Below are 27,346 nucleotides of genomic sequence, written 5' to 3'. Positions count from 1 at the left end.
ATCACTAATCAACTCATTCCGATAATTTCCGAGTTTCTTATCCTAAAATGTGCCTGTTCTTAGATATATGTGTCATGCGTGAGGATGCTCGTGCTCTCCGGTTTTCCTGCAATATCTTTGTATCTTTGTCTTGACGACTTTGTATATGATTACAGTACTGTTGTTAGCAAAAACCATTCTTTGTAATCATAGAAAGGAGCCGAACCAAAGGGCAAGATGTTAAGTGGAAAATGTTTGCTAGATATTCTGCAAGATGTGGATGCAAGTTTGCTTCACAAGAGTGGTGTGGCCACCGCTAACGTTCAACGTAATGTCCTTTGGACTGTACATGAACAAGTTATGGCATTGATCCCGCTTAGCTCAACGGTTCATTGCACTATCGTCTATGGCATGGCAGGCTTGCAAAGTGACGTGAGCATTGCTAGTGTTTTCAAAATCGGCTGGCCTCAGTGACAGGTCACGGCCCTAATGAGCAGCCGCACACGTCACGTACTGATAACATCTCCTCCTAACCCCCTTCTTGTATTTTTCTTTTTTTTTGTCGCACTACAATCTTTTCTCTAGGGTAAGGCAGCAAACTTGACCCTCATCTATTCAGTCTTCTGCCATTCCTTTGTTGCTGGAGGCAAACCAAATTTCAAGTACCAATTACTTGGCTATCTCAACGCAAAATGTGAATAAAGTTCAAAGGGCCCTGAAACAATTTTTAAAGTAGCCATAGAATGAACTCACTAAAAGAGCTTATCGTCTCATGAATTCAACGTCGCAAAAATATTAAGAATCCGTCCAGTGCGAGCGGAGTTACAAAGGTATGCGGCATGTTTCAATTGCATTCTCTCTTCTATCGTCCGGACGAAAGCGCTGGAAGCTAAGCAGGGAGGGATAGTCTGGCCACAGAAAAATATCACATGCGCTTCGCAACCTTGAGCACTTCTTAATTTTTTTTCTTCGAATGCGCGGCTTTTTCAGTGTGATTGCGCGCGCACGCGGGGACAAGTCGCGGCCTCTCGCGGCGATCTCTGTAACAAGCGAGCGCGCCATGTTCAAGTCAGCCAATGGCTGATAGATGGGTCGTTGGCGTGTTATTTTTGGACATATAACGTGATTTGTCGAGAGAAGAGAAAGCAATTTTTAGGTGGCTTTGATAATTTATTTCGAATTCCAGGCCGTGTTCTGTGCTATAATATTTGGCTTGCTTGCATTGTAGGGAGCCTCTACTACCTAACGGCACCGTTTTCTGACCATGCTCAAAAAGTGTTGCAGGGCCCCTTTAACGTAAACGCTTTGCCGATACACTGATGTACGCGTTACCATGCTGAAAAGCACATGTACGTAGTAATGAAATCTTACAGGTTGTCTCCCAGTGTTTCTTGGTTTGAAACTCTTTGGAGGACGCCGCAGTCGAAGACGTCGGTCGAGGTATTTCTGCGAAAATTTTGAACATTCATCAGTATGAACGAAATTTATTGTACACCACATCAAGGGACCAGTGCAGTGCTTAAGCCAGAAACTGTTACTTAAGAACTGCTTTTAATTGTTTTCTTTTTTGTCGACAAGCAATTATGAGTTTTCAGCATTATATGCACAATTCGTAACAATTAACCTCGCATAGAACAATGTGAACGACACTTCACCATTATTTCCTGCTTTTTAACACAACATCTTTGCACAAGTGCTTCTCAAATACGAAACTGTGGTTTAGAACTGTGTGTTTGACAACGCATTAAAGCTTAATTGCCCCGAATTTACGTAGTTTAAAGAAGCGTCATTTGCACTATGAAACTGAATATGGTATTATGATAAGTTGTCTTGGTCTGGTTACGATTTTGTGTTGGACCGCACCGTAAAAATATACACGTGAGCACGACTAAACGTAAATGCTTGCTTATATAAATCAAAACATTTTGCGTAATACTACGCTCGAAAATCAAATTCTCATTGAGTTTTACGGAATAATATCATGTGGCTACTTTGAAGAAAGTTGTTCTACCACCTTCATGCACTGCAGTTTACGGAGTTAGTTAGCGTCATTACCAGCAGTAGTAGTATGAAGTTCAGGAGGCATTATAATGCAGCATCAGCCACTCACCTTGGAGCTTGATGTTGGCCTCGGTCTCGCCGAGTGGGTTCTTGGAGACGCACTTGTAGGTGCCGAAGTCGTCAGGCTTCAAATCGCGTATGGTGAGGCGCAGCAGGAGCCTGTAGGGTCCGGTCTCAACCACCAGCGAGTCGTACTTGGCGTTTGAGATGAGCATGGTTCCGTCGTTTCGCTCCCAGAAGGTCATGCCGCGAGGGTGCGTCTCCAGGTTGCACTCGAGGGTCACGTCGGCGCCCAGCGGCGCGCCCACCAACTGGTTGGGCTGCCAAATCATGGGCGCAACTGCGTAGGCAGGGCGCCCAGCTTTATAACCCATAGCTTACCGTTTGTCTCTAGAGCCTGCGTTATCGAGTCTTTTGGGAATGGTGTAATGAAACTACGCCGCAGTTTAAAGAAAGATGAGAAATTGGAGTTGGGCAAATAACGACTCAGAGCAGCTCGTCATTTTTGAGAGGGTCGACGCAAGAAAAAACACGGTTCTACACTGAACACTGCACTGAACGCTTCCACACACTACGCAGTTGTGTGTAGTTGAAGTAAATCCTAGTTGAAGTAAATCCGCAGTTGAAGTAAATCCTAGTAATATTGTAAACGCCGAAGCACGTTTAGTGGCAAACTTCAACTTTTTTTTCTTTTATGTCGGTAGTGGTTCATATAACTAACTCCCTTTGGTTATTCGTGGTCGCTAGCGCATGCCTATTTATCAACGGCTCGTTGAACTTTATGGGTCAGAACTTTTTATCCCGCTATGTGGGAAAGGAGAATCGAGTTCGCTGTTGAATGCTTTGGTTTCCAAATGCAAAGCTGGCATTTTTTTCTAATGACAGGCATGTTATACAAAAGAGTAGCTGAAGGTTAACTCAACGTGCTTTACTGCATTTGTCCCCCTTTGTTCTTATTTATACCTTGTGGCCTACGATTAGTACTAACTTGACCAAGTTGCTAAACTTGTGAACTAGGACGACATAACTTGAGCATATATGAAACCGTATAGCTGAGTTCACATGTATAAAAGCACGGGCGTTCATCTGGATCCTATAAGTGCAGTGTCATACTCACAGTCAACCTTGAGAAGTATACGCTTGCTCACGGACGGCTGCACGCCGTTCAAGGCGATGCACAGGTACGGCCCCATGTGCAGCCGCGTCACTTTGCTCATGTTCAAGTACTCGCCTTGATAGCTGGGCACCCCTGCAGACAGCACAACAACACGTATTCATTATTTATGTCAAGCCTTCCTTGTAACAGCGTAGCTGTTTGATTTTGAGGTTAGTCCCTTCGGATCGTAGTACAGCTTCTATAGGGGGCATGTTGCATAGAAATTGGGTAATCTCCACTACTCCCCTCAAGATCCTCGAAAATGACACAGAAACTTCCTTTAGCAATAAAAATTTTCAGAATATATGACCCACCCGACTTTTGGCCTATCCCCCTGAGTGGGTGGATGCCAATGAATCCAGGATCATTGTCATCATCATCGTCTTTGTCATGTGCCAAGCAACTCTAGCGTATATGTACCCGCAGGAATTGGGCAAGCACAACTACTCACCTACGGTTCCCTGAACATTACGAACAAAGTCAAGCAAGGAAACTTCAATGAAAATGTGATGCCACCAGCTTCACTGTTTAACGAGTCTTCGCGACGTTATGTGAGCGAGACTGCTTCAAATATTATTCCCGCTACTCTATGCTCTCATTAAGAGGGAATCTCAGATGTACAGAAGAACATTTATTATAATTGCATCACCCCGACGCACCAGCGCTGGTGATTTCAGATGGATTTAGATAGCTTAAAAAAATGATCCAACGATTTGGCGATTCACTCCGTAAATCTATCTATCTATCTATCTATCTATCTATCTATCTATCTATCTATCTATCTATCTATCTATCTATCTATCTATCTATCTATCTATCTATCTATCTATCTATCTATCTATCTATCTATCTATCTATCTATCTATCTATCTATCTATCTATCTATCTATCTATCTATCTATCTATCTATCTATCTATCTATCTATCTATCTATCTATCTATCTATCTATCTATCTATCTATCTATCTATCTATCTATCTATCTATCTATCTATCTATCTATCTATCTATCTATCTATCTATCTATCTATCTATCTATCTATCTATCTATCCGTCTCTCCGTCCGCCTGTCTGTCTGACTTTCTTTCTTTCTTTCTTTCTTTCTCTTTCTTCTTTCTTTCTTTCTCTTTCTTCTTTCTTTCTTTCTCTTTCTTCTTTCTTTCTTTCTTTCTTTTTTTCTTTCTAGCCGCCTACGACTTCTTTCTAGCCGCCTACGAACATGAATGCATCGCCAAATCACCAAAGTCGTGACTAACTTATGATGAGCGGTATGATATTTACACGTCGTCGTAGTGGTGCTCCTGTGACCGGTTCCGTAACTTGATGTATCCAAACATTGGTATGATAACACGTTGCTGCATGACCAACATAAATGACAGGTGATAATATATGTATATAATGATTTGTATGTCGTGTACAACATGATTTACTTGTCACGCTGATGGTGTGCTGACGATGGTTTCGCTAGCTTGATATACACCAAGTCAGGTATTGCGTGACGTGACTGTATGATGAACACGCTGTAATATGCAAATCATGACATGTAAATGTGCAACATAACCTGCATGCCACGCTCATGGCACGCTCGCGGCTGTTTTGCTAGCTTGATATACGGCAAATTCGGTATGGCGTACTGTGCGACGAACATAAATGACAAGTGGTAATATGGAAATCGTGACATTTCTTGGGCAACATGACTTGCATGCTACGTTTATGGCGCGTTCACGGCTGTGTCATGCAATACAACAAGTTCGGTATTGCATGACGCGGCTGTTTTAAAAACATAAATGACAAGTGGTAATATAAAAATCATGACATGTCGTGCACAGCGAGACTTGCATGACAAGCTCATGACGTGTTCACGACCATTTCGCTAGATTGATAAACACAAGAGTTCTTATTGCACGACAGGACCGTGTGACGAACATAAATGCCAGACGGTAACATGAAAATCGCGACATCCATGTCATGTATACAATGGGACTTACTTGCCACGCTCACGCTGCACATGTGTCCTGTTCGCAAGCTTGATATACACTGAAACCGGTATTGCGCGATGTGACCATATGAAGAACATGAATTACAGGTCTTTAAATATGAATCATGAAATGCTTGTTATGTACAGCATGATTTGCTCTTTTGTGGCTTCTTCGCTTCACAACGATTTCACAATGCGTGAGATCTGCGGATTTTTTTTTTGTTGATCAACTTAAAGGTTCGCTAAATGTGTATACGTGTAGCTCGTTGTAAACGTGTAAGTGTATAGTAATTTTGCTCATATCTCAATGCGACCGCCACTACCGAGACTCGTACCCGCGACCTGCCACACAGCAGGAAACGTTACCACCGCTATGCAACTGCGGCGGGCTTCCTTGAGCATTGCTCAGTGATTCTCACACAGAAATGAAAGTCGCTTTCCTTCTTGAGATAGCAGAAATTGAAGTACGTATAGGTGGCAATTGGTCTACCGTTTTACAGTAAAAGCTGTTATTAGATCACAACAAGAGTCGCGTTCTCCGCCACCGCCGCCGGTGTGCGTAACCACTATCGCGCGAAATAGGAAAAAAAAATTAAGCAAATAAAAAAATGCCACGCACACAATGGGATTCAAACCAGGGGCCCCTGCGTGCCAGCCGGGTATTCTACCAGAGCCGCGGCGATGCTTGAAACTTCACTGCGAACTGGCCTTAGGCAAGCTTGATGTCGGGAAAGAACTCGCGGTAATATGAGTAACAAAGCATTTTAGAACCGCAAAAGAACAACGAGGCGTCACACAATGCAAATGGTGGTACGACGTCGTCGTCGAATTTGCTTGTTCCTGTTCACCTATTGCCTATTGCCCATGGCACATACCCACTGTGAGAGATTTGCCAAGATGTAGATGTGGATTCTAAACTTGTTGCTCACACCCACCCTGAGGGATCGTCTTAGGATCGGGTAGCTTAACAACAACAACAAAAAAGGCAAATGTATATATTTAATACTGGCGACAAAAAAAAATTTACAGAAATATTGATTTTGCGTAAACTATTCTTGAGAAAAATGAATTAGTATCTACTGAATGAGCAATAAATAATTGATATCAAAGAAAAATTTTCTATAGCCTTCATTGGTTAATTAACTGAGAACCTTTTGGTATTAAGGTAATTAAGTAAATCCTTTCGACTGTACAATGAAATCTTGCACGGACACGCACACTTTCCAACCCATTACTAAAGCACACATCCAACCCATTACAAAAGCTTCTGGCATGGTTCTTTATCGTCGTCAGCCCAAGCGTAAAAAAAAATGCACCAAATTCCTTTATTTGTATTACCTGTCGATCTCTACGTCGGAGTCACCCGCTACGCGCTAAGCGCGTTCTGCATGATAAAAATAGAGTATTTTCATTCTATTCATTTGAAGCGTGTAGTGGGCACCACGCGAAGAATGACAAAGGATGGCATGGTGAATAGCTCCCCAGTACACAAAAATTACGATGATTAATGGTGTAGTGGGTACCCTGCAACTGTGCTTGTAGCAGTTACGCAAAGACCGCTCTTCCAGCTTTCGCTGGGACTGTGCTGCGCGTTCCGTGCAGGCCTGGTGTTTTTTTTTTTTACGACGGATGTTTGTAAATTTGACCCCCCCCCCCCCCCTTGCATTCTCCATGGTTTGCAGTAGTGACAGCGTTATTCCGTTAAACAAATAACAAGTTTATGCTAAGTACCAGCCAAAAGGGTAACTAAACGTGTTAATTGGGAAAGGCGATTCCCCACTGTGACTGATGTCATGAAAAATATTGTACATTTGGTGTTTATGCTAGCGTATACGAAACAATTCTTATCTAAGATCGCCCTCTGCTGCCAGTGTAGCAACGAGCTGACACGATAACGACAGCTGTTCTGACACGGCAAGTGATCGGAGACTACTCACGTTAATGTACACCTTCCTTTATCTTCAAAGGCGCATTTTTACAGTTTTCTTCGCCATTGTTTTGACAAAAGTTGCACATTACATTTACTTTCGAATGGCGCTAGCCATATGCTGAGTAAACTGTCACGAGGAGGTCCCAACTAACCATGCACTTGGGTGCCAGACCTCGCCATTATTGACGTTTCGCTGAGCTCAAAATTTGACGAACTTTGTTTCACGCCTCGAAAATTATGTGTTTAGGGTATAAAAACGTAGTCCTCCCATTTTCGCGCACTCTGATTGGAGTACTGTATCTGAAAGTGAAGTCTAAGGATGGCCTCACCGCTGAAGGGCATTTGTTTGAAACAACGTGCCACGGCTTTGTGATAGCCTTTCGTCGCCTTGTATAGTTCGCTCACACAGTTTACGGACGTGCAGTATTGTCCCAGCCGTCCGGTGCAGCTGTACGCAACGATGTGTGAGGTTCTGCGCCCCGATTTCGAACACCGCCTACGTAGCAACGGGGCCCAGAATGCAGCGGCATTGTGGCACAGTCAATATAGTCGGGCAATTAGCAGAGCTAAAAATTTCCCTCTCCCCCACCTCTCACGTGACTCGGGGCACAGATTGACTAGCTACCGTTTTCCTCGCCATAACAGCTTTTATCAGGGAGTCTTTAGCGAATAATATTTTGCACGAGTTGCCAGAAAAAGTGTTTGCAGGAGAGAGAAGGAAAGCAGGAGATGATAAACATAAGAAAGAAACATTTGATTGGCTAATTTACGATCGTATAAGCCGAGGGAGAGCACAAAGATGATTAAGTCAGAGGCGCTCGCACAAACGAGCCATTTTCGCGAGAGAGTCGGGGGAAGGTGGGGGGTGAGAGAGGATGAAGTAACGACTGCACAAGAGAGCGGAAAGGCAGGCATGTTAACCAGTTTAGAATAACTAATATGCTAGCCATCACTGGGGGAGTTTGGAAGTTCAGGGATTAAAGAAAGTGAGAAAGCGATGGGTAGTACACATAACGCCACAATTCATCGGTGTTGAACAGTGTACGGAATCACTCTTAGTACACAGCCGCATTTGTGAGCCTATATCTCTTCCTTCGAAATTGTAACAGTGCCTTTGTCGCCCTCATTCTCGATGACTTATGAGGACGGCGGTCCACAACAGTTTCTACGGACATCTTTCTACGGTCGACGGGAGTTAGAGGGATTTCAAGGGCTTGTCTCTGCACGACAGCGTTGAAGTTTTTGTCGTTGCCCTCTGGTATGATGTTCGGTGGGGACAGTGTTCCAAATGTTACACACTGAACGGATGGTTGCGCAAATGCACGGTACACCGATTAGCTCGCGTGCACACCAGGATACTTTGCTCGTTCACTGGGAAGTAGTGACTAACAAGTCATACGAAGCATGAACCTCCTATAGTCCGGCCGCCACATTTTCGAGGCTTTTGTTCGCGAGAGATGACATGACCCCTAACATTGGACTGACAGGAGAGCATCGCGCATGAAGCTGTTCTGCTCGACTCATGCTCAAGGGCCCTTTCTGGCAATCAGATGTCACGACACTCCATTTTTGTGTAATTAGAATTTATACGAAACATCACGATCACACCGACGGTGACGAAAATCCACCTGGAGTATATACCGCCTAAACAGAGTGGCTATCGCAGTTCGGAGACATCAGTGTGTTCATTCCTGGTACTAGTAAGTAAATTAATTATTCTTCACAGGGACACATTACTTCCAGGGTGAGTTCTAAGTGCTCCAGTAGAGGCCACAAGCTAAATAGCGGGATTGTTTTTCTTCGTCATGTTCTTTTTTGTTGTTGTTGTGGCGGGCAAACTTAAATTATGTTTCCCTTCTAGCTTTCCTGCGATGTATGCGCGACGTGTGTCGAAATGCAACTTACACGATCATAAACGGGCCTAGAAAACGCACACAGGCAAGAAAAACAAAGCAAAAATCAACGATAGATGCGGAGGAGATGGGACGCGGCCACACTGGTATACATTATTGCGCCTCTGCCAAGAAACCCAGACATTTTCGCTTCATTTCCGCGGAACTTCACGTTGAAGGCCAGGGGTCTCGGTCCGCATGATTTGCGCGACATCACTTAGGCTTATATTCCGAGAAAGGCAGATGGTGTCGTTGTAATATATATTTTTTTTCTGCAGTGCTCGTGTTGTTCGAGTGACGAAGGCTCTCGCCCCCACCACTACCACAAAGTTTTCTGGCACGAGGGCTTGTCGGCCCAGGCGCCGCTTTCGGGCATGGCGATGCGACTTCCACGACGATAGACAAGAACCAGAAAGTGGAAGCAAACGGGGGGGTTTCGGGAGGGGGATTAGAAAGGGGTGGGGGATGCCCTTATTTTCTATCTCGCCAGCTTAGTTCTTAGAGGCCATCTCAAGAAGCGGCTGGCCGACACGGACTGGCCCGGAGCCGGACTCTACGACGCCGAGAAGGGGGACCGACCGTTGTGACGACGTCGTAACTTTCACTTAGGCTGCCCTGTCTTCGAGACTTCAATTTTCAAAACGAGTTCTTTCTCTTCCTTGCCGTTGTTTTACTTTTCCTATGTTACATGCTTCGCACGGCGACACCCCGGCGGGGGCCAACCCGTTCTCTACCCCTCGTCCTTTTCCCCTCTTGCCGTCTTCCTCGAGGGAGAGGGCTAGACGCTAGTAGTTCTTTTTTGTTTCTCGTACATCGAAGAGGCTTCGCACTGTAAGGCTCAGGACCATGCTTGTAGTCCCTCCTCGTTACATAATGGACGTGGCGCTCTCGTGGAACGCCGTACGTCTTTTACGCACTTTGAATCGTGTCCGTGCCTCTGCGCCGTACGACTTCTTATTTTACTGCGCTGTCACTCCGGTGGTGTACATGTACAAGGCCTTGGTTCACTCTGTCTCCTCACTTTCCCTGGCCCTTTACTCTCTCTCTCTCTCTCATTGTTCGTCACCCTCACTCTTTCTTTCCCGTATCTTCCCCACACCACTTCTCTCCTCTCTTTTGTATCTCACTTATTTTATTATTGCGAGTGCGGGCAAATGTTCCGAAGCCGTCGAGTTTGCCCGTCAACGTCAGGGCCTTCTTGGCCTTGCGAGTCGCGTTCCCTGCTACCGGGCCCACGAAACTTTTCTTTTTCTTTTCGAGGTGCCCACGTTTTGTGTTTCTTCCATTCTTTCCAACGTTTTCTGCTCTCCTTTCGTCCCACCACCGGCCAACTGTATAGCCGAGCAGGTTTTTTTTTTATTCCTTCTTATACGTGGAAGCCAATGTACGGAAAAAAAACTGGATAAAGCGAATACATTATGCGAAAAGCGCGGGATGGTCGTCAAGAGCGAGCCGCTGCGCGACTGATGTAGCTCGCGTTATTAGGTTGTGCGATCGCGCTCCAAGGCACGCGCTCGCCTTCTGGGCGATAGACGACGCTCGCTCGGCCCACTTTCCGGCCATTTTTTTTCGTTTGACTTTTTTCTTCCGAAGCGTGCACAGTCGTAGCCGCTCGCTTGTACAGGAAGTAAGGCACTTTACTATACACTATCGCGTGCTCGTATATGCGTGACTATCCGTGAATGAATTAGGCGATGCGATGCGTAGCGTGCGTCTCGGCGTTGACAGCGGAGGTCACGCGCGCTATCCGAACGCTACATTTCCGAAAGCCCTCGACGATAATGTCACGTTGACGCTTATGTAAACTCTCCCCCACTTCTCCCCCATCAACCCCCTCCCCAAGTTTTGTTTTTCATTAAACAAAAAAAATAATGGTGACTAAAACATCTGAAAAGGAGAGTGCGTGAGGACTGATGCAAGAAAGCGTTACTTAGCGGATGATACAAAATTCAGGATGCGAGAGCAAGAAACTGTGAACATGTCTGGGCTGCGGGTTGTAACACGCTCCACTCTTGCTGTATGCATGTGCACTTGGAAGTGCCATGCAGCTAAATGGAGTCTCCGTAATGTTGAAAACGCCGATGGAAAGCGACGGTAAATGGGGGCATTCACTATACTTTGCGAACAGAACTGAGTGCATTTCAGAAGTTCCGACCTAAAGAAAGTACAGTGGGCAACAGAGGCAGCATAAGCGTGCATATACGGGCGATGGGGTGAAGCTTGCGCTAAATTGGGCCTCAAGTTTATTTGGTCTGCATTAAGAAAGTAGACAATAAGTTCCTGAAAAATGAAGGAAAGAAACATAGAGCAGCGTACTGTAGGACTTCGTCTGCATGGGGCTCGTATAGCTGGGTCTTAATGCGCGTCTGCAGCTTATGATTCGATGACTTCGCACTCCTCCGTGCCTCTGAGGACGATTATAGTGTGGAGTGCCAGTCTGGCCGTCTTCATTTTTTTTTGTAGAACGAATTGCTGCGACGACTGAATATGTAGGCCAGCCACGTGCCGCGAACATTTTTTTTAATAAGCTCTCGATCGTTGGCAATCGTAGAGAGAAACCGTGTAGTTCCATGGAAGGTTACGCAACACTTTTTTTTTTCGTAAACAGTTCAATGAAGCCCTCATCCTGAAATAGATGGGATCGCTTACGCTGTGCCTGGAAAGTGTTGTCATTCATACTACTCATATCGCACACACATATGGCTTCCGTATATGTGAATAGAGTGAGAGCTTGCATGAAAACTAAAATGCTAGAGCCATAAAATGAAAAAAAAGTGGTAACACTCTCTGTAGTATTTGAACGTATACCAAAGCAGCATAAGGTGATTGTCATAAATTGGTAGCAAACGAATTAAGTAAAAGAACGGGAAGTGACGTTATCAAGAGGGAACTTTTCCGTTTGCGGTCTTGTGCTGTTTAGACGGAAAAGAAAAAAAAGAAGCAGAAAAAAAAGTACATTGCACCTGCAGAAGGGTGTAGTATATACTTCTTGTGGATAGCGCACATCCTCCATAAGGATTTACACCATCGCTTTAAGATACTGTAATCGCTGAAGTTGTGTTTATCCAAGAAGTTCGAAACTCAAAGAATATCTTGTTCCCAGTAAGTTGCATCGCTGCAGAACGTAAGTGAATGAAAACATTAATTATAGGAAATTATAAGGAATGGTTCAAGAATGGATCTGCGAAACGTCAGGGTGTCCTTGAGTATATTGGTAAAGGAAAAAGAATTCGTGACTGGAAGTCGGTCTTATGCAGCTTATCAAGAATGAGTTTATGCGAACCGAATCGTCAATGTAGTAGGCACGCAATATCAGAACTAAATTCGCACGCGGGTCAGAGCTATTATAGGTGAAACATTTTGAGGCGCGGAGAGTGTGCATTGGAGATCAGAGGAGCTTAGCCGATGTTCTATAAATTAAGGAAATAATTAGTAGGGCGGGTGGTGTGATTCGTAATCAGTGGTCTATCGGACTGACGTCACGGAATTCGAAGTGACCAGATCGCAGTATTTGAATGACATATGATAGAGCTGCGTGCTTTACTTAGAAAACTTGCCGTAGAATGTTAGAATTAACTGAAGTTAGAAAGTGAGAAATTGTGCTAGTCGACGAATTTTCATGATGCTTAGGTGAGTGGTAAGTGGTTGAGATAGTGGTTTGAATTCAGGAAATATGCTGACTGCAGCCCATCATGGAGCCCGGCTCAGCATCGATGAATAAGGAGAAATAGGAGCTTATGGAACAGGAAATGATAGGCCAATTTTTCATTATATTATAGATCTAAGCACATGAAAATCAATCTTTTCCGCCTCCGCCAAAAATGTGGCCGCTACGGCCGGGATTCGATCCCGCGACCTGCGGGTCGGCAGCCGAGTACCTTAACCACTACACGACCGCGGTGGGGAATTCGATCCTGCGACATGTGGGTCAGCATAACCACAAGATTACTGTAGCAGCTGACAGACTATTCTATATTACAGTTGTGGACAATCTTGAAAATAGCGCATTAAGAAAGAAAAAAAAACAAGAACAAGAGAACAATGAAGGTCTTCCGGTCACCTCTTGTCCATCTCATTTTGTTTTTGTTTTTATACGGTTTCCAATATGTTCAAACGCACTCTTCCTTCTTCTGGTCCTCTGTCTCAAAACGACAGCACGCAGGTCACATGCGCGCCCTTCTGTAACGTGCGTCTTGCATTCTCGTTGCATCGGCGCAGTTTGCCTAAATATGTCGTGTTTGTGCATCACCGGGATATTTCCTTACTTAGCTGTGGGCGTGAATTAGAACAAAATGATAACTCATGCTTTATAGCAGCGCTAAAGACAGAAACACGACGCAGAAAACACCACAGGACGAGGCACCGGCAAGACGGGCGGACACTGGCAGTTTTACATCTTCTTTTAAAATTATGGTGACCACGTACCTTTCTTTCCGGAGAGAAGTATGAGTGCGTCATCCTCCCTCCTCCACTTGATGACCGGTTCGGGGGTGCCCGTGGCTCGGCACCGCAGGGACACGTCGCTGTTCTCGCGAACCTCCACGTCAGAGCTCGTGTTCTCATCGTCGATCCTCGGAGGAACTGGGACAACAAAGTTAGAATGAGCCGCAGTGTCGATGGCGTCGTGGCGTGCGTCAGGCAATATTGGTGCTTCCAGTGGTACTATGAATCCTCATTGGGACGTGTAAGTCATGTCTAAAAGCGGAAAACTAGAGGGCAAGACCAGTATTGTGCAACTATGTGATATACGTTTGATGTCAGCCACCTAAATAATAATTGTTTGTGTTCAACATCCCGAAACCACGATAGGTTAGGAAAGACGCCGTAGAGAAGGGCTTCTGAAATTTTCGCCACCTTGCGTTCGTTAAGCTGTATTCACACGATGGGCGTGATCATGGACGAATCCGTGACGCAACATGCGTGTCACGTGATTCAGATCCCTCCGCAACCAGCATTCACACGATAAGGGAGAATTCATGCTACAAGCGAGGATTTCGACACTGCTCCCTGAGGATCCCAACTGTGATTTGGCCGTTCGTTGTTTTACGAACCGCTCCGTGCGGACCCAAAGCGGGAACGCGGAAACCGGTGACGTATGGTGACGTAGTACTCGATCCCGGGAGTCGAATGGCGATTTCGTTCGTCGTGTGAATACAGTGTTAAGGGAGCACCTAAATTCGAGTAACATGGGCCTCTGGAATTGCGCCACCATCGAAATGTGGCCGCCGCTGCCGCAATTAGGCCCCATGACATTCGATTCAGCAGTAGACCCCCATAGCTGCTAGACCACCGTAATGGGCAGCTATCAATCAAATCGACAAATTGTTTCGTTTAATCCGAGTCTTCGTGGCGACATTCTATCTACTTAAAGTTTGTCTACAATCGTGAACTTACAGCGCAACACCAGAAAAAATACAGGACAGGGAAGGTGTAGAACAGAAAGAAAAGAAGGCGCTAGAAATCTTTGTCTACAAATCTACGACTCCTAAAGCAACCTCGCAGCCGTCTTAGGGTATTTAATCACAGATTTCAAAAGCATCCCTTCTCCTAAAGATAAGGAAACAAATCGTTTATTATACTGAGCACGGCGTCCACATTTTCGATGAAGGCGAAAATATTTGAGACCCGTGTACATAGATTTAGCGAAATGTCCGACAACTTCTCTGGAGCTCTCGACTGCGGCGTCCCTCGTAATCACATCGTGGGTTTAGGGACGATAAAGACAGCAGATCACTATTAATTACAAGAGCCACCTTATCGTCTACAACGCATCGAATGGGGACGGGCACTCACCGACGACGTGCAGGTAGCCCATCATCTTCTTCATGGGGTTGGTGTTGATCTGGCACATGTACTCTCCGTGGTCCGCCTCTTCGACGTCACGCACGTGCAGCTGCCACGTGCGGTGGCCGTTGTGCGCTATGTTGTACCGCGGGTTGGTCGTGATCAGGTTGTCGTGCATCGAGATCAGCATGTGGCGGTCCGTGTGTATCCAGGCCACCTGCGCGTAACACGAAATTTGGGAGCTTTCTTGTTTTATTGCATTCTTGTTTACCTTAGAAGCAGTTCCAATCAACCACTTACTTCCGGTTTGAGGAATAGTTAAAAAAAGATAGTCTTCTAAAATAGAACTGGTGGTAAAGCAATCGTTCAGGTTCTAGTTAAGAGTTGTATTAGATACATGTAATATCGGAGCATAATATTATATAATAATATCGGAGCATAAATGTCAGGATATTCATTCGAAATCTATTCCAGAGTTCGGTCATTGAAGCAATGTCAATACCGGTTGCATAAAAAATGAAAATAGGCATAGAAAACACTGGTATTGGCATAGAAAGTCGAAAGCATGTCAATTTGAATCAGTGGAATATGTTCAATTAAAAAGGAGACGTGCTTATTTTTAAGATCAGCTGCGACGTGGCAGCACCTGGCGAAGCGAATATGAACCATGCGCTCATTTCGACATGGCCTCCCAGATAAGCTTCATCAAGACCTAATGAATACATAATAATACACGAACGCCGACGCGCATGTACTGCTACCAGATTCCAATAAGTCAAGAGATAGATAGATAGATAGATAGATAGATAGATAGATAGATAGATAGATAGATAGATAGATAGATAGATAGATAGATAGATAGACGGACGGACGGACGGACGGATGGATGGATGGACAGATGTACAGATGGATGGATGGATGGATAAATGGACGGACGGCTGGACGCCAAAAATGCTCCCAGTTGATCTATTTAGCGGTGTACAGGGGTATACAATCTTCGCGAACACCAGCGCTTCATATTAGTTTACCGCTTTTGATGTTGTTAATATTGATGTTGCTGTTGGCATCGTCTTGCAACTGTAGACAACTGGTCACATAAAACATATGCGGTGGTTTAACGTATGTATGTGCGTGCATTTGTACTTATCTTTAGTGCAATTTCGTAACGTTTTACTAATTTGAAAATAAACTACACGACAGTCATTTTCCATCTGCGTGCTTCGCATAACGTCGATTCCCAAGGTGTGGGGGATCTGCCGAATTTTTATTAATACATTTTGTTTGAACCGCATCATTTCCCGGAAGTGAACTTATCAGGAACCATCTATAGCAAGACATACGCTCACTATCTTTATGCCAAATAACACGAACAGTGCAGACACCTTCGTAAGAATGTCTGCGAGAAATGCGGATTGCATTCATTGACCAATGCTCGTGCTTTGTTTGCATCACACACGGTTCACCTTTAAAAAAAGTCATGTTACATTTCATTAAAAATAAAGGCCTAATTTGTCCGTGGAAAAACCAGGGTCGATGATTGGGAAAGTTTTTGCGTTTAGCCCAACTATTGACCACCGGAGATTTTGCCTGTTTGCTCTTATGCCTTTTATGACATCTAATTATACAATTACTGGTCTATTGTGTTTTCCCTATGGTTGACGAAGTACGCATAGAGTGTTTGTTTTTACGTCACATGATTTATTATTATTATTCTCTCCCTAACAGCACTTATTGCGCGTCGATTGTTTATTAACAAATTTTGAAATACTACCTTCGATCACTGTGGTTATGCGCGTCGTGCCAACGACATATCTGTAGTCTTGCGAAATATGTGGACACAACTTTAAGTCCGTGAATCGGATTCTCTTTACGGTATAAAAGATAGAACTTTTTTTTGTCATTCAGTAAAACTACCACGATGCAGACAATTGATTTGCGATGTCGATCGCGCTTCACTGCCGCCACACTGTGCGGCCCTTCCGTAACAAGTGTGCGAACATTTTCGAATTACCGTACATGAACTTATCGGGCGAGTTCTCGTACGTTACGAAACGCTGTGTTGATCGATAAAATGACTACACCGGCCTGTTTAATCATTTAAATGCAAAGGAATACCAGTTCACCCAGTATGCCACGTTTTTGTGTCTGTGAAGTTCCTCTATGTCCTCTCTATTTGCGATTTGGATGCAGCCACGTGAAAGATCCACGACATCTTGTCTGATATCATTCAATACCCCGGAAGCATTGCTTTGAGAAGGATATGAGACGATCCTTTTTCTCGGAGATGAGGAAACAGCCGTTTAATCTTGAAGACGAAGTAATCTCGGAAACTTATTTTTCGTGCGTTTTCCTATAATGTTAGAACTACCGCCTGACCGTAGGAAAGAAGCCAGCCTTATTTGCATTAAAAAACCTTGTAATTGAGATCCTATCGCGGCATAGTTGGAGGATAACAAGTTCCAGGAAAGTGGAGCGTGACAAAGCATTGATGCGGCTGTCAACATTTTGTACGCGATGACTATGTCGTATGCTCAGCAAGCAAGCATCTTAGACGCCGACAAGAGGCGCTGCAGCATGGACGTTTAATTAAACTTGCAAAGTCTGAGTACGTGTGCGATCACATCCTTTCAGATAAAGTTTCGATAGTTGCTGGTGCTGTACAAAAGTGCACCGCTCTCTCCCCCGCTTGCATGTTTCCTCAATAATTCTGAACTATCCATTCTTAGCTGTTTCTGCAAACTTATGGGAAAAAAGAAACGCTTGAAAGCTTGGTACCGGAAAGTTGAGTATAGTTAGATGATAACTTGTTGCGGATGAATAGGGATGAAAGCGTTGCTCAAACTCTTGAAGACAACACTTTCGCACTGGTGGTTATAGACCAATAACGATATTTGATTGTGAGGTCTCTGAATGTGTGTGTTTGTGTTTGTGTGCGTGTGAGTGAGCTCATCCCCTCTTCTTTTTCTCTGCCTCTAAATTTCACACTCCCAAATCCCTTCCTCCAATGTAGTGCCGTAGAATTTTTCTTGACTGGTCTTAACATTCCTGCTTTGCTTCTCCCTCCTTTATACTTTTTTTTCTTTTTGTTGTGTAAAAAACATTCCTTCAGGGACACATTAAAAGCCTATGAAAGTCTGTTGTCCTTACTGGAACTTTAGCTCAACAAAACTGAGCATAAAGCATAACCCCCCCCCCCATACCCCCAAAAAAGAATGTTTTTTAACCATTCAGCCTAATACGGAAGTCCGCTTTAGCATAGTTTTCTGCTGTTTGCCATTTATGGCAATTTCCGATGCCGGCGATGCTCAGCAGATTGGCGCAGTCCTGCTAATCACCCGGCCGCCGAGTTGCCCGGTCCAAATTTTCCCACTCTCACGGAGCGCTGTCTGTGTGGGACACGCTACGCACACTCGTGCTCACAGAGCGTCGAAGACGGAGTGGTGCGTCAGGCACCGAGACGTGGTGCACACCGCAATGACGCGCATCTAACAGCCACTCGTGGACGCCAAAAATGAAAAAAATAAAAAATAAAAGAGAACTTTACGAAATACAGTGTAGATATAAAGGTATTCTCTGCTGCCATCTACACCAGCGCCTACATTGCTATTGCTACTATACGAGAAGGCCGCTTGACAATCTAGCGAAGGGGAACAATGGGACGTGTGCGCTCTCCGCACGACGGTATTGTACGACGCGAAGAGACGTCAGTGGACGGCCGCGGCATGACGCGCTGTACTGAAGAGCGTGGACCAGTGGACGACGGGGCGAGTTGAGCGAAATGAGCGCTCGAAACAAGCGAGAATGAACGCCTAAGATGAAACGTTAAAGCTAGAAAGAAAGGAAGAAAGAAACACTCAAATAGTGGATTGAGAGAGGGGACTTCTGGGCGCGCTTTGGTATCATCCGTTGCGAATAAACGTAATGGAAGGAGGGGAGAGAGGTCGAAGGGCCACCGCCACGGTGCTTGGGAAACCAACGTAATATGGGGTGCCGTAGAGAGGAGAATTCGTGAAGAAATAAAGAATGAAGAGAGAGAGAGAGAGAGAGAAAAGGAAAGAAAACGTGGCGGGAAGTACCCTCGATTCCACCCAGAGGAAGTGTCATTAAAGTTCGCCAACGAGTCGTGTCACGTAGCGCTGTGCGCCGTGGTGCCTCACTTGACGAAGCCCCGAATAGCCGCGCAACAGACGCAGTTACGGGCTCGGCATCCGCTGAAACCTCCGCCTGACGTGTGCAGAGAGTGAAGGAAAGAAAAACGGAGAGATGGTGTGAGAGAGAGTGGCCAGTTAAACGAGAAAGAATACGCCAGGGTGAGGAGTTATCCGAGTTGGCAGCGCGCATTGTTACTCAGCTAAGCGCACCGCGGAAAAAGGTGCGCAACCATAACACGACGACAGGGTCGAGGTAAGAGAGGAGAAAGTGGGTGCATTGCGCTTTCATTCGACGCGGCCTGTCTTCTCTGCCTCGGCGTTCCTTCGAGCGGTGTGCGTGGCGCAGCGACGACGACCAATTCGTTGCCGCAGAGGTTGATACGCATTTATATATCCACCACAAGTGCAACAGCCGGTCGGGTAGCAGCTGGTTTGCGAATTGTCGTTTCTCTTTTTTTTTTCTGTTTCTCTACTCTCGTTTAGTGATTGTTACCGCACTCCCGAGCTCCAATCAACGCTCGGCAGTGTTGTTTGCCGCTTTTCATCGCAGGTTACACGCTAATAAAATGGTGAGAAAAAAAAAACAGTCATCTAAGCCTTAGTGGTACCATGCCTGAAGGAACGCTAGAGCTGAACTGCCTTCCTTGCTAGGACTTACTTTTTTTCATTCTTTTTTCGTATTTTTTTTTCTCTGTGTTTTCCTATCTCTTGTTTGTCTCGTTTTCTTGCTAATTCTTTCTTTCTATATTTTTGCAATCTCTCTCTCTCTCTCTCTATTCCTTTTTTGTCTCCCTTTTTCTAAGGTGTGCTGTGCCATATACACTTCTTTCTCTCCCCCTCTCCCTCAGATACCTCATCCTCGCTTCCATTTCAAGCAGCGTACTGCACTATACTAAACTATACAAGTGTATGTTATACACTGCTAGCGTTCTTGCATGCCCGAGGAATCACGATGCTCACCTACAGATCGTCGGTACGCGGGTTCGAATCCCGCCTCGTCAAGATTTTTTTCGGCACCTTTTTGTTTCTTTCTATTTGTGTCTCACTTTCCCTGTACTCATTCTCTCCCCATTTGATTTATCAGAATGGTGCGCCGGACAAATTGGCAGCGTGTTCTGAGAAGGATGAAGACGAGGACGGACGGGGAGAAGTGGACGAAAATAGCGCATGCCAGTTTTTCATGATGATGATAATTTTCTTGTGACGGATTGCAACCAAAGACTGGCATAAACACCTCCGCTGTTAAACTTCTCTGTCTATCATTGCGTGCTAGATCATTGTGAAGGAACAACTTGTGCATGCTGCCTCGCATAAGAAAATGGATTTCACAGCATCAGTTTATGAAGTTGCCGTTCTTCGAATACGGGCTAAATTCACGAACCGTTCATTTTAAAGAGCCGCCCACATTTGACCAATGGCGAAATAGTTAAAATGATCTCTCCATTTTGACCAGCCGGAACATTTTCGTAAAAACAGTGTAATGCAAAAGAATTTTTTAAAACCAATCGTATGGTCTTCAGCATGTCTGGCGCTTCGGTCTTGGTGTTGCCGGTCAGTGTTCAATTGCTTTCCCTCTCGCACACCATTGCGCGTACGCCAAGCTATTATGAATCGCTGTTATAAAAATTTCCAACAGCGCACAGAAACAGGCACTGCTGTGTAATTTGTTTCCGCCTCATTTCAATGTGGCACTTGAAAGCAGCGCTTTGAGTATTAAAAACTTCCTTTTTGACCCGCTTGGTTTAACGATTGTGGCACTCCTGTGTGTTTGGGCGTCTGCGGGTGTGTTTCTATCTTCCTCCTTCTCTCTATATCATCCCTCTCTTTTTTTTTTACTTTTCTGTCTCCCCTTAATCCCAGGGTTTAAACCCTGGCATGCCCAGGGTTTAAAAAGACAAAAAAAAGCAGTGAAAAAGAAAGACCCCGAGATTAGATGTGTGTGTAAAAGTATTCCGCGTGATTCAAAGCCACATAAAATCAAAATTGCACCTTGAAGCTGCCGAGGTTGTCCACGACGCATGTCAGGGTCACTTCTCGTCCTGCTGCCACTGTCACATTGGGAATGGGCTCAGCGAAGCTTGGGAGCTTTCTATGCACCGACGAAGAACCTCCTGGAATGCATAAAAAAGATGCATGTCAATCAAGCGAGCAAAAAATAAACTACTAAATCGAATAATTTGTTGGTATATCTACCAATCATTCGATCGATTATTTCATGAATCAATCGATAAGTCGTTCAGTCAGTCAATCAAGGAATAGCTTTTTTTTTTTCGCAATAAAGGAAACTACAAAAGTTGAGAAAGCATGGAAATAGGCAAATCGACAAATAAATTGAGTCGTGCATTTGACTCGCGAGTTTTGAGATCTCTGAACTCTAAAATCGTAGAGACTTCATAGCTTTCCGTCAGTTCGTTCCTTTTATTCCGACTCTGAAAATGGTGAACTGTGAATTGAGATAAAACGCTCGAAGAAGTCACGAGAACACAATACGTTAACATCGGCCTCTGAAGCCGAAGCGAGACGCGTCACGTGAAAGATTAACGTCGCTCTTCGTTATTTATTATCCCGAGTCCCCGTCGAGTCGGCGCTATTCCAGGAGACCGCTTAATCCCGTCGACAAACACTTCAGCTCGCACGAGCTGTCTTCCCGTTAAAACAATCGAACCGCCCCATCTCGAGATTTATTTATAGGATCTCAGCCGACCGGTGTTTGCTTTAAGGATTGCCCTCTTGCGGTCGTGCTTAAGGCTCCATCCGGGATCACCGTTTCAAGCAACTCTTTCTCTGTTTTTTTTGCTTGTTTTGAAGGTTTTCATCAATGGCATGCTTTTGACGTCGGAAGCGCTGAAGTTTTTTTCCATATTCACGACTGCTCTTTATTCATTTGAAATTTGAAGTTGAGAGGGATTCTATGTGCAGTTTGATTGAGTCTAGTTGCCTTTACGTAATTTCTCACCCCAGTTCATTTGCGTGTCTGTTAATGCTATTTTGCTTTTGTCTTCTCAATGTGCTCTCCATTAAAATGCAGTGGAAGTAATATAGAACTTGGTGGTGATGAGAACAATAACCGCTGCCAAACAACGTGGAGGTTATTTTTGGGTAAGTTCGACTTATTCTTTTCCATCGTGGCTTGACAGGTAACAAGCCCTTTCATAAATGTCATAAAATGCCTCGAACTTGAGTAACCGAAAGAGTGAATTGTCGGCACACTGCAGTTGCAAGTTTTCTGTAACTGGAAAAGGCTTACAAAGTCAAACACTGTAGCTGTGAATGAACTTCGACATTACGGTTTTTGTCGTGGTATGCTTAGAAAAGGGGTTACAGACTACGAAGCGTGGTTACGTGTATACTTATTCAATTATTTACTTGCTTGTTTGTCGACGTCACCTTCAAATTTGCCCGAAAGCCTATAATCATCTTAGTCTTCCCGCGTATTTTACGAACAAAATACGATATCAGCCCGTGGCGAGACTTAGATATAAACTTCCAGACATTTTCTTATTGCGATAGCAACCATATGAACAGTCTCGGCTGGGTTTCATTCGCATATATATATATATATATATATATATATATATATATATATATATATATATATATATATATATATATATATATATATATATATATATATATATATATATATATATATATATATATGGGGAAGGATGTGTTAGCCTCCTCTGTGGAGCGAACATCACCTTTGGGGCAGGGGTCAACTGCGCGTGCGCTTATCTCGTGGGTGAACAAAAGGGGGGGGGGACGCTTATGAAACGAGCAGCACGTGGCCTTTGCTCCAACAGCAGGCGGGAGCTTCTACGGGCTGTGCTCTCAACACAAAAAACTGTGCCGAAGTGTACCTGGAGCTGCCGTCCACATGTAGATGCGTTCTACACATAACAAGCTGCCACCAGCGGCGCCACACGACGTATATAGCGCTTAATTAGTACCAGCATGCGCTGCCTACGGGAGGCACGTCTCACCAACGCCGTCACTACGCACGAGCCCTGCTGTGGTCATCTACTGTGGCCGCGCCGCAGAAAAGTTGGTTACTTGGAAAGCGCATGTTTACTATACAATTGATATTGATTCTAATTATGGTAGCCTTGCTTCATAAAGCAATCGAGTGCGTTGCTATCGCATTCATTGATTCGCCCTTATGGCGAAACTGTGACTTTTTTTCTAAAATCTCGTTTTAATATTGTAATATGTTTTAACAAGCACATCCTTGAGGAACCAAAATTTCTCGTGTGTTTTTATTTCCTGGTTGAAAATCTCCCTGATATGATGAAAAACAAAAAAAAACAAAAGAGCGCGTATTGCGTTGTCTAATGGGGCAAGCAACGAGCCCCTCGGTGGAGACAACGGCGTACAGGGCAACAGCCCAGAGCAAAAGCACACAAAGGCGCGCTTCGCGAGATATGAAAATGAACACGAGAAATAACGGCTGATGCGCTGCAAGTGCGACGACTCCGCCGAACATGGACGCGCCTTTACAGTGCTCGGACTCGCGCCTGTTTTCGGCGCGAACAAATAATTTACGCGTTGTGTGCTCTGGCACCTTAATGGCTTTCCAAGCCACAGCCGCAAGCCCCTTAGCATCCGGACGTTTACGCATATGGCCCGAGCAGCGACCTCTTTTCCGTCCCCATCTTTATCTTTTCATCGATGGCACGACAAGGGTCAACAAGGAAGTTTGGGAGTGCCTTGATCCATGAAGGGGTGAGTAAGACGATGGAGAGCAAGATGGGAAAAGGAAAACGAAGAAGTCTGCATGGAGAGGCAGCCGTCTTCTAGCCGCTGCAACCCTTTTAAGGAGCGCACGCGTAAGAAGAGATATTGGGAGAGAAGAATGAGACAGCCCAAGCAGACGAGGCTGGTCGACCAGGACGCCTGGTTTGCCCGGAGAACACGGGGATCAAGAAGAGACGGGGCCGATGGAAATGCGCTCCGGCAGCGCCGCCGTGGCTGACGCGGGGGAGATACTCTTCTCCTTCCCCCGCCCCTTCTCGGCTTCTACTCTAATGGATTACCCTCGCCCGCGTGTTTTGTCTTTACGCCATGCACCATCGGGACAGCTTCGGCACCCAAAGCGAGCGCACGCGCCTCTTGCGTCGGTATATACGCTATTCGGGCGTGCCGCCTCTTCTGCAAGGGAGAGAAAGAGCTTAGATGGGGTGCAAGATTAATGTTTCCCGTGCGATCCGTTGCCCCAATATTTCATGTTTCTCAGCAGCCAGCCAGCCAGCCAGCCAACCAACCCAGCCACCCTCCCTACACCCTGCCACTTGCCCAAGTTGTACCCTTCCGCACAGTATCCATGCTTCCAGCTATCCGAAGAACCTCGGAAGTCGTTTCCCCTCTATCACGGATGCCACCTCTCTCCTCTCGCATTTATAGCCATTGCTGTACTCTCCCCATTGCCCCCCCTTTTTCTCTCTGGTTCTCCTTCCGCATACATAGTCGTATGCCTAGGCGAGCGCGTCAATTATTGACAGCAGCCGATAGCACCCCCCGCTTGCCAGCTGCACCAGTTTGCCTGCCACTGCTGGCTTGGCTTCTGCATTGCGCATGTTTGGGGGGACGTGTCGGTGGATGGCCTCCTGACCACCGGGAGGAGGGGGGGGGACGAGTCAAGCGCACACCCTTGTGTCTTCCTTAAACCCACACAATGCGGACTGGTCACTTTTCCATGCGCTCTTTGTGGTCCACACTCGCGCGCACAAATGTGGCTTTGCTTTCTCGCTTATCTCCACTGTCTCTACTCACACACGAAGATGTATGCCTTTCAGATTCGCTCCTTTTACTCGATTAAAACCTAGTCGCCAGAAAAGTGTGGACTGGGACGTAACGGGGAGGGGGCGGTGCGTGCACCTCTTTTTTTTTTACAAGCAGTGTCTGCCTGACAACCTCAACTAGAAACTAACGAAGAGTAGTGTCCCAGTATAAAGTTCTTCAAAATAACGCGCGTCTGCACTTTTAACCATCTAAAGGTGTCTCCATTGTTATAGTTTCAACTGCTGGGCTAAGCGTGGGCCGGGCTCAGCGTGTCTGACCTGGACCACGGCTAGTACAGCTCGAAACTTCTCTCTCTCTCTCTCTCTCTCTCTCTCTCGTTTTCATACCCCTGTTTCGCATCTGAACGCCGCTTGCTATACGACTCATTTGTTCCATAGCAAACTCATTTGCTTGTCCCAATACTCAGCACGCACCAAGCGGCCCAAGCATTCACGCTTGACGCCACAAAGCAGCGAGTGTTGGGGCGTTACCGCGTGAAGCCATTCACAGAGACGCGCGCAGTACGCCAAAAAGAGATAACGGGACCGAAAAAACAAACCTGTGAAACAAAGAACAGCAACTCTCGTCCCACGACTCCCTTGCACTGTCGCGTACATATGCTGTTTCAATAAAAACGAATACAAGGCGACGTCCTTTCTACTTGCTGTGCGTGCATACAAAACTTTACAAGTAAACGGCCACTTTGAGGCTCACATAGCATGGCGTATGAAGCAGCGATTTTGTTGCCGTGCGCGGCACTCGGCTTTGAGGCATCCAGTCCGAATCTGCGTGTGTCTGTTTTATGTATTTCGTGTTGTCCCAGCGGGAGTTGTGGAGCTCGTGTACCTTTGGACCGCGTCTTCGTCGCACCCTATTGTTCGCACGTGCATGTGTTATTTGTGTCACCGTCCAGATTGCAAGCGCGCTATGGTCTTCTCGCCTTCATTACCCTAATTTAATAACCCTTTCTTCTTTTTTTTATTTGAAAGGAAACGGAAGAGACACGAATGTAAAACGAAGTGCACAAATGACTTGTTTTCGCACACCAACGGCTCCTCCCCCTCTCCCTTTTCAACTCTTTGATAAATGCATTCAGATCGCTAAACTGATTGGCGTTCATGATTATCTATTTACCAGTAAAAGAAATAGGTACTTTCTTGTTTTTATTTTAGATAATATTCATTCTTCGTCACAGCGTTTGCATAATAAGCTTGCCACGCTAACGGTTGATTTAAGGAAGGAGAAGAAAACGTCATTTTTCAATTTTTTTAGCTGATACTATTTCTCCTCCGCAGTGCTCATGAGTCTACCATAGGCATTTTTTTGTCTTTTTTTTTTGACGTGCGAATGTGCACGTCGGTCTTTTTTTTTTGCAATAGGACAGAGATTGCATTTTTTGTATAAAACTCAAATGTATTTATTTATTCGCTCTTCTTACTAGAGTGAAATAACATGTTAAGTTTGTTTTTTATTCTTGAGACGTTAAATTCCACGTATCAATCAATTTTTTTATTTTTTCTATGAGGTAACGCTTGTCTAGTATTCAGAATATTAAATCCTACCGCCCTTTCAGTGGTTTAGTGCGCAAGCGTTAAAGCTTGAGTGATTCGATCACTCTCTGTTTTTGTACACACACACACACACACCCAAAAAAAAAGCTTTACATCTGTATGTGTATGCCAGTCGGACGACTGATGCACACACACACAAAAGAAAAGCCTAGCAGTACAGACTAGCTCTTATATCTTCTGTTATCACAAGTGCTAGCCTCATCCTCGCTAGCCCGTTGTTCTCGCATGAACACAGCAGCTGTTGCTTCTGTTTTTGAACGTGTCATTTGCCGGCCGTTCTTAGTGTAGTGACAGCTTCCACGACGCTGCGTTGCATCATTATGCCGCAATATTTTACTCCCTTGTGCACAGAAACTGTTTCATGACCTACAAGACTGTATTCAGTAAGTAACGGACACGATTAGCAAGTAACGTGATCGCACGAACATCCGAGCTGATGTCGGCTAGATCTCCCCCGGTAAGGAAGACGGTAAACACACACGCGTGCGCATGCAGTGGTTGACACTGCCAAGTGTACACCGTCGCGAGACGAGGTCCATGCCCACGGCATCGCCTGCGCCTGCAAGCGTCATCGTGTGTCACGAAAGCGCCGACAAGGGTGGAAGGAAGGTCGCCCCGCTCTCTCGCGTTGCCGTTGGAGGCAGTGCCACCGCGTGCCCAAGTGTTTTATGTCGCGCATGCAGCGCGGTAATAAAGACGGAGCTGCCTGTCACCGACTGCGCGCGGTGTATACACCGCCGGCAGTCCGCGGTCAGGGAAAATAGCCGGCCAACAGCCGTGGGGTAAGAAAGAAGCCCGGACGCTTGAAGGCAGTAATTATGCGACGAGGCCGTCGATCGCGGCTCCGGCGCTCAGAATGGAATGGACCGCGCTGCATGAGGTCGAAGCAGGAGTACCCCCCTCCTCTCTCTCCCTCCCTCCCTCCCTCCACACACCCCGTATAACACGCGCTCGTATAACTACATTAGCCTGGGAGAGATAATGACCCGACAACCCTCCTTCCTCGCCTGCACCTCTGAAGTCGTGATGCCGATAGGAACGGCTTTATTTCGCTTCTCGCCGTTCCG

General features: G+C 45.5%; 1 protein-coding gene across 1 annotated transcript in view; it reads right to left on the bottom strand.

Annotated features, from left to right (window-relative positions):
* Nucleotides 1-22,809, bottom strand: part of LOC142767305 (neurotrimin-like) — a 42,052-nt gene extending 19,243 nt beyond the window's left edge. The window contains exons 1-7 of the mRNA XM_075868755.1: nucleotides 22,791-22,809; nucleotides 20,920-21,041; nucleotides 14,789-14,996; nucleotides 13,421-13,576; nucleotides 3,158-3,289; nucleotides 2,090-2,380; nucleotides 1,351-1,425 (exon numbers count right to left, since the gene is read on the bottom strand). Coding sequence (XP_075724870.1) covers nucleotides 1,351-1,425; nucleotides 2,090-2,380; nucleotides 3,158-3,289; nucleotides 13,421-13,576; nucleotides 14,789-14,996; nucleotides 20,920-21,041; nucleotides 22,791-22,809 — 1,003 coding nt within the window. The remainder of the gene's footprint in view (nucleotides 1-1,350; nucleotides 1,426-2,089; nucleotides 2,381-3,157; nucleotides 3,290-13,420; nucleotides 13,577-14,788; nucleotides 14,997-20,919; nucleotides 21,042-22,790) is intronic.
* Between the last annotated feature and the right edge of the window lie 4,537 nt (nucleotides 22,810-27,346).

The sequence above is a fragment of the Rhipicephalus microplus genome, chromosome 1 (assembly GCF_043290135.1).
Source record: "Rhipicephalus microplus isolate Deutch F79 chromosome 1, USDA_Rmic, whole genome shotgun sequence".
NCBI lineage: Eukaryota > Metazoa > Arthropoda > Arachnida > Ixodida > Ixodidae > Rhipicephalus > Rhipicephalus microplus.
The sequence above is the reverse complement of the archived record's forward strand: the minus strand, read 5'-3'. Positions and strand labels throughout refer to the sequence as shown.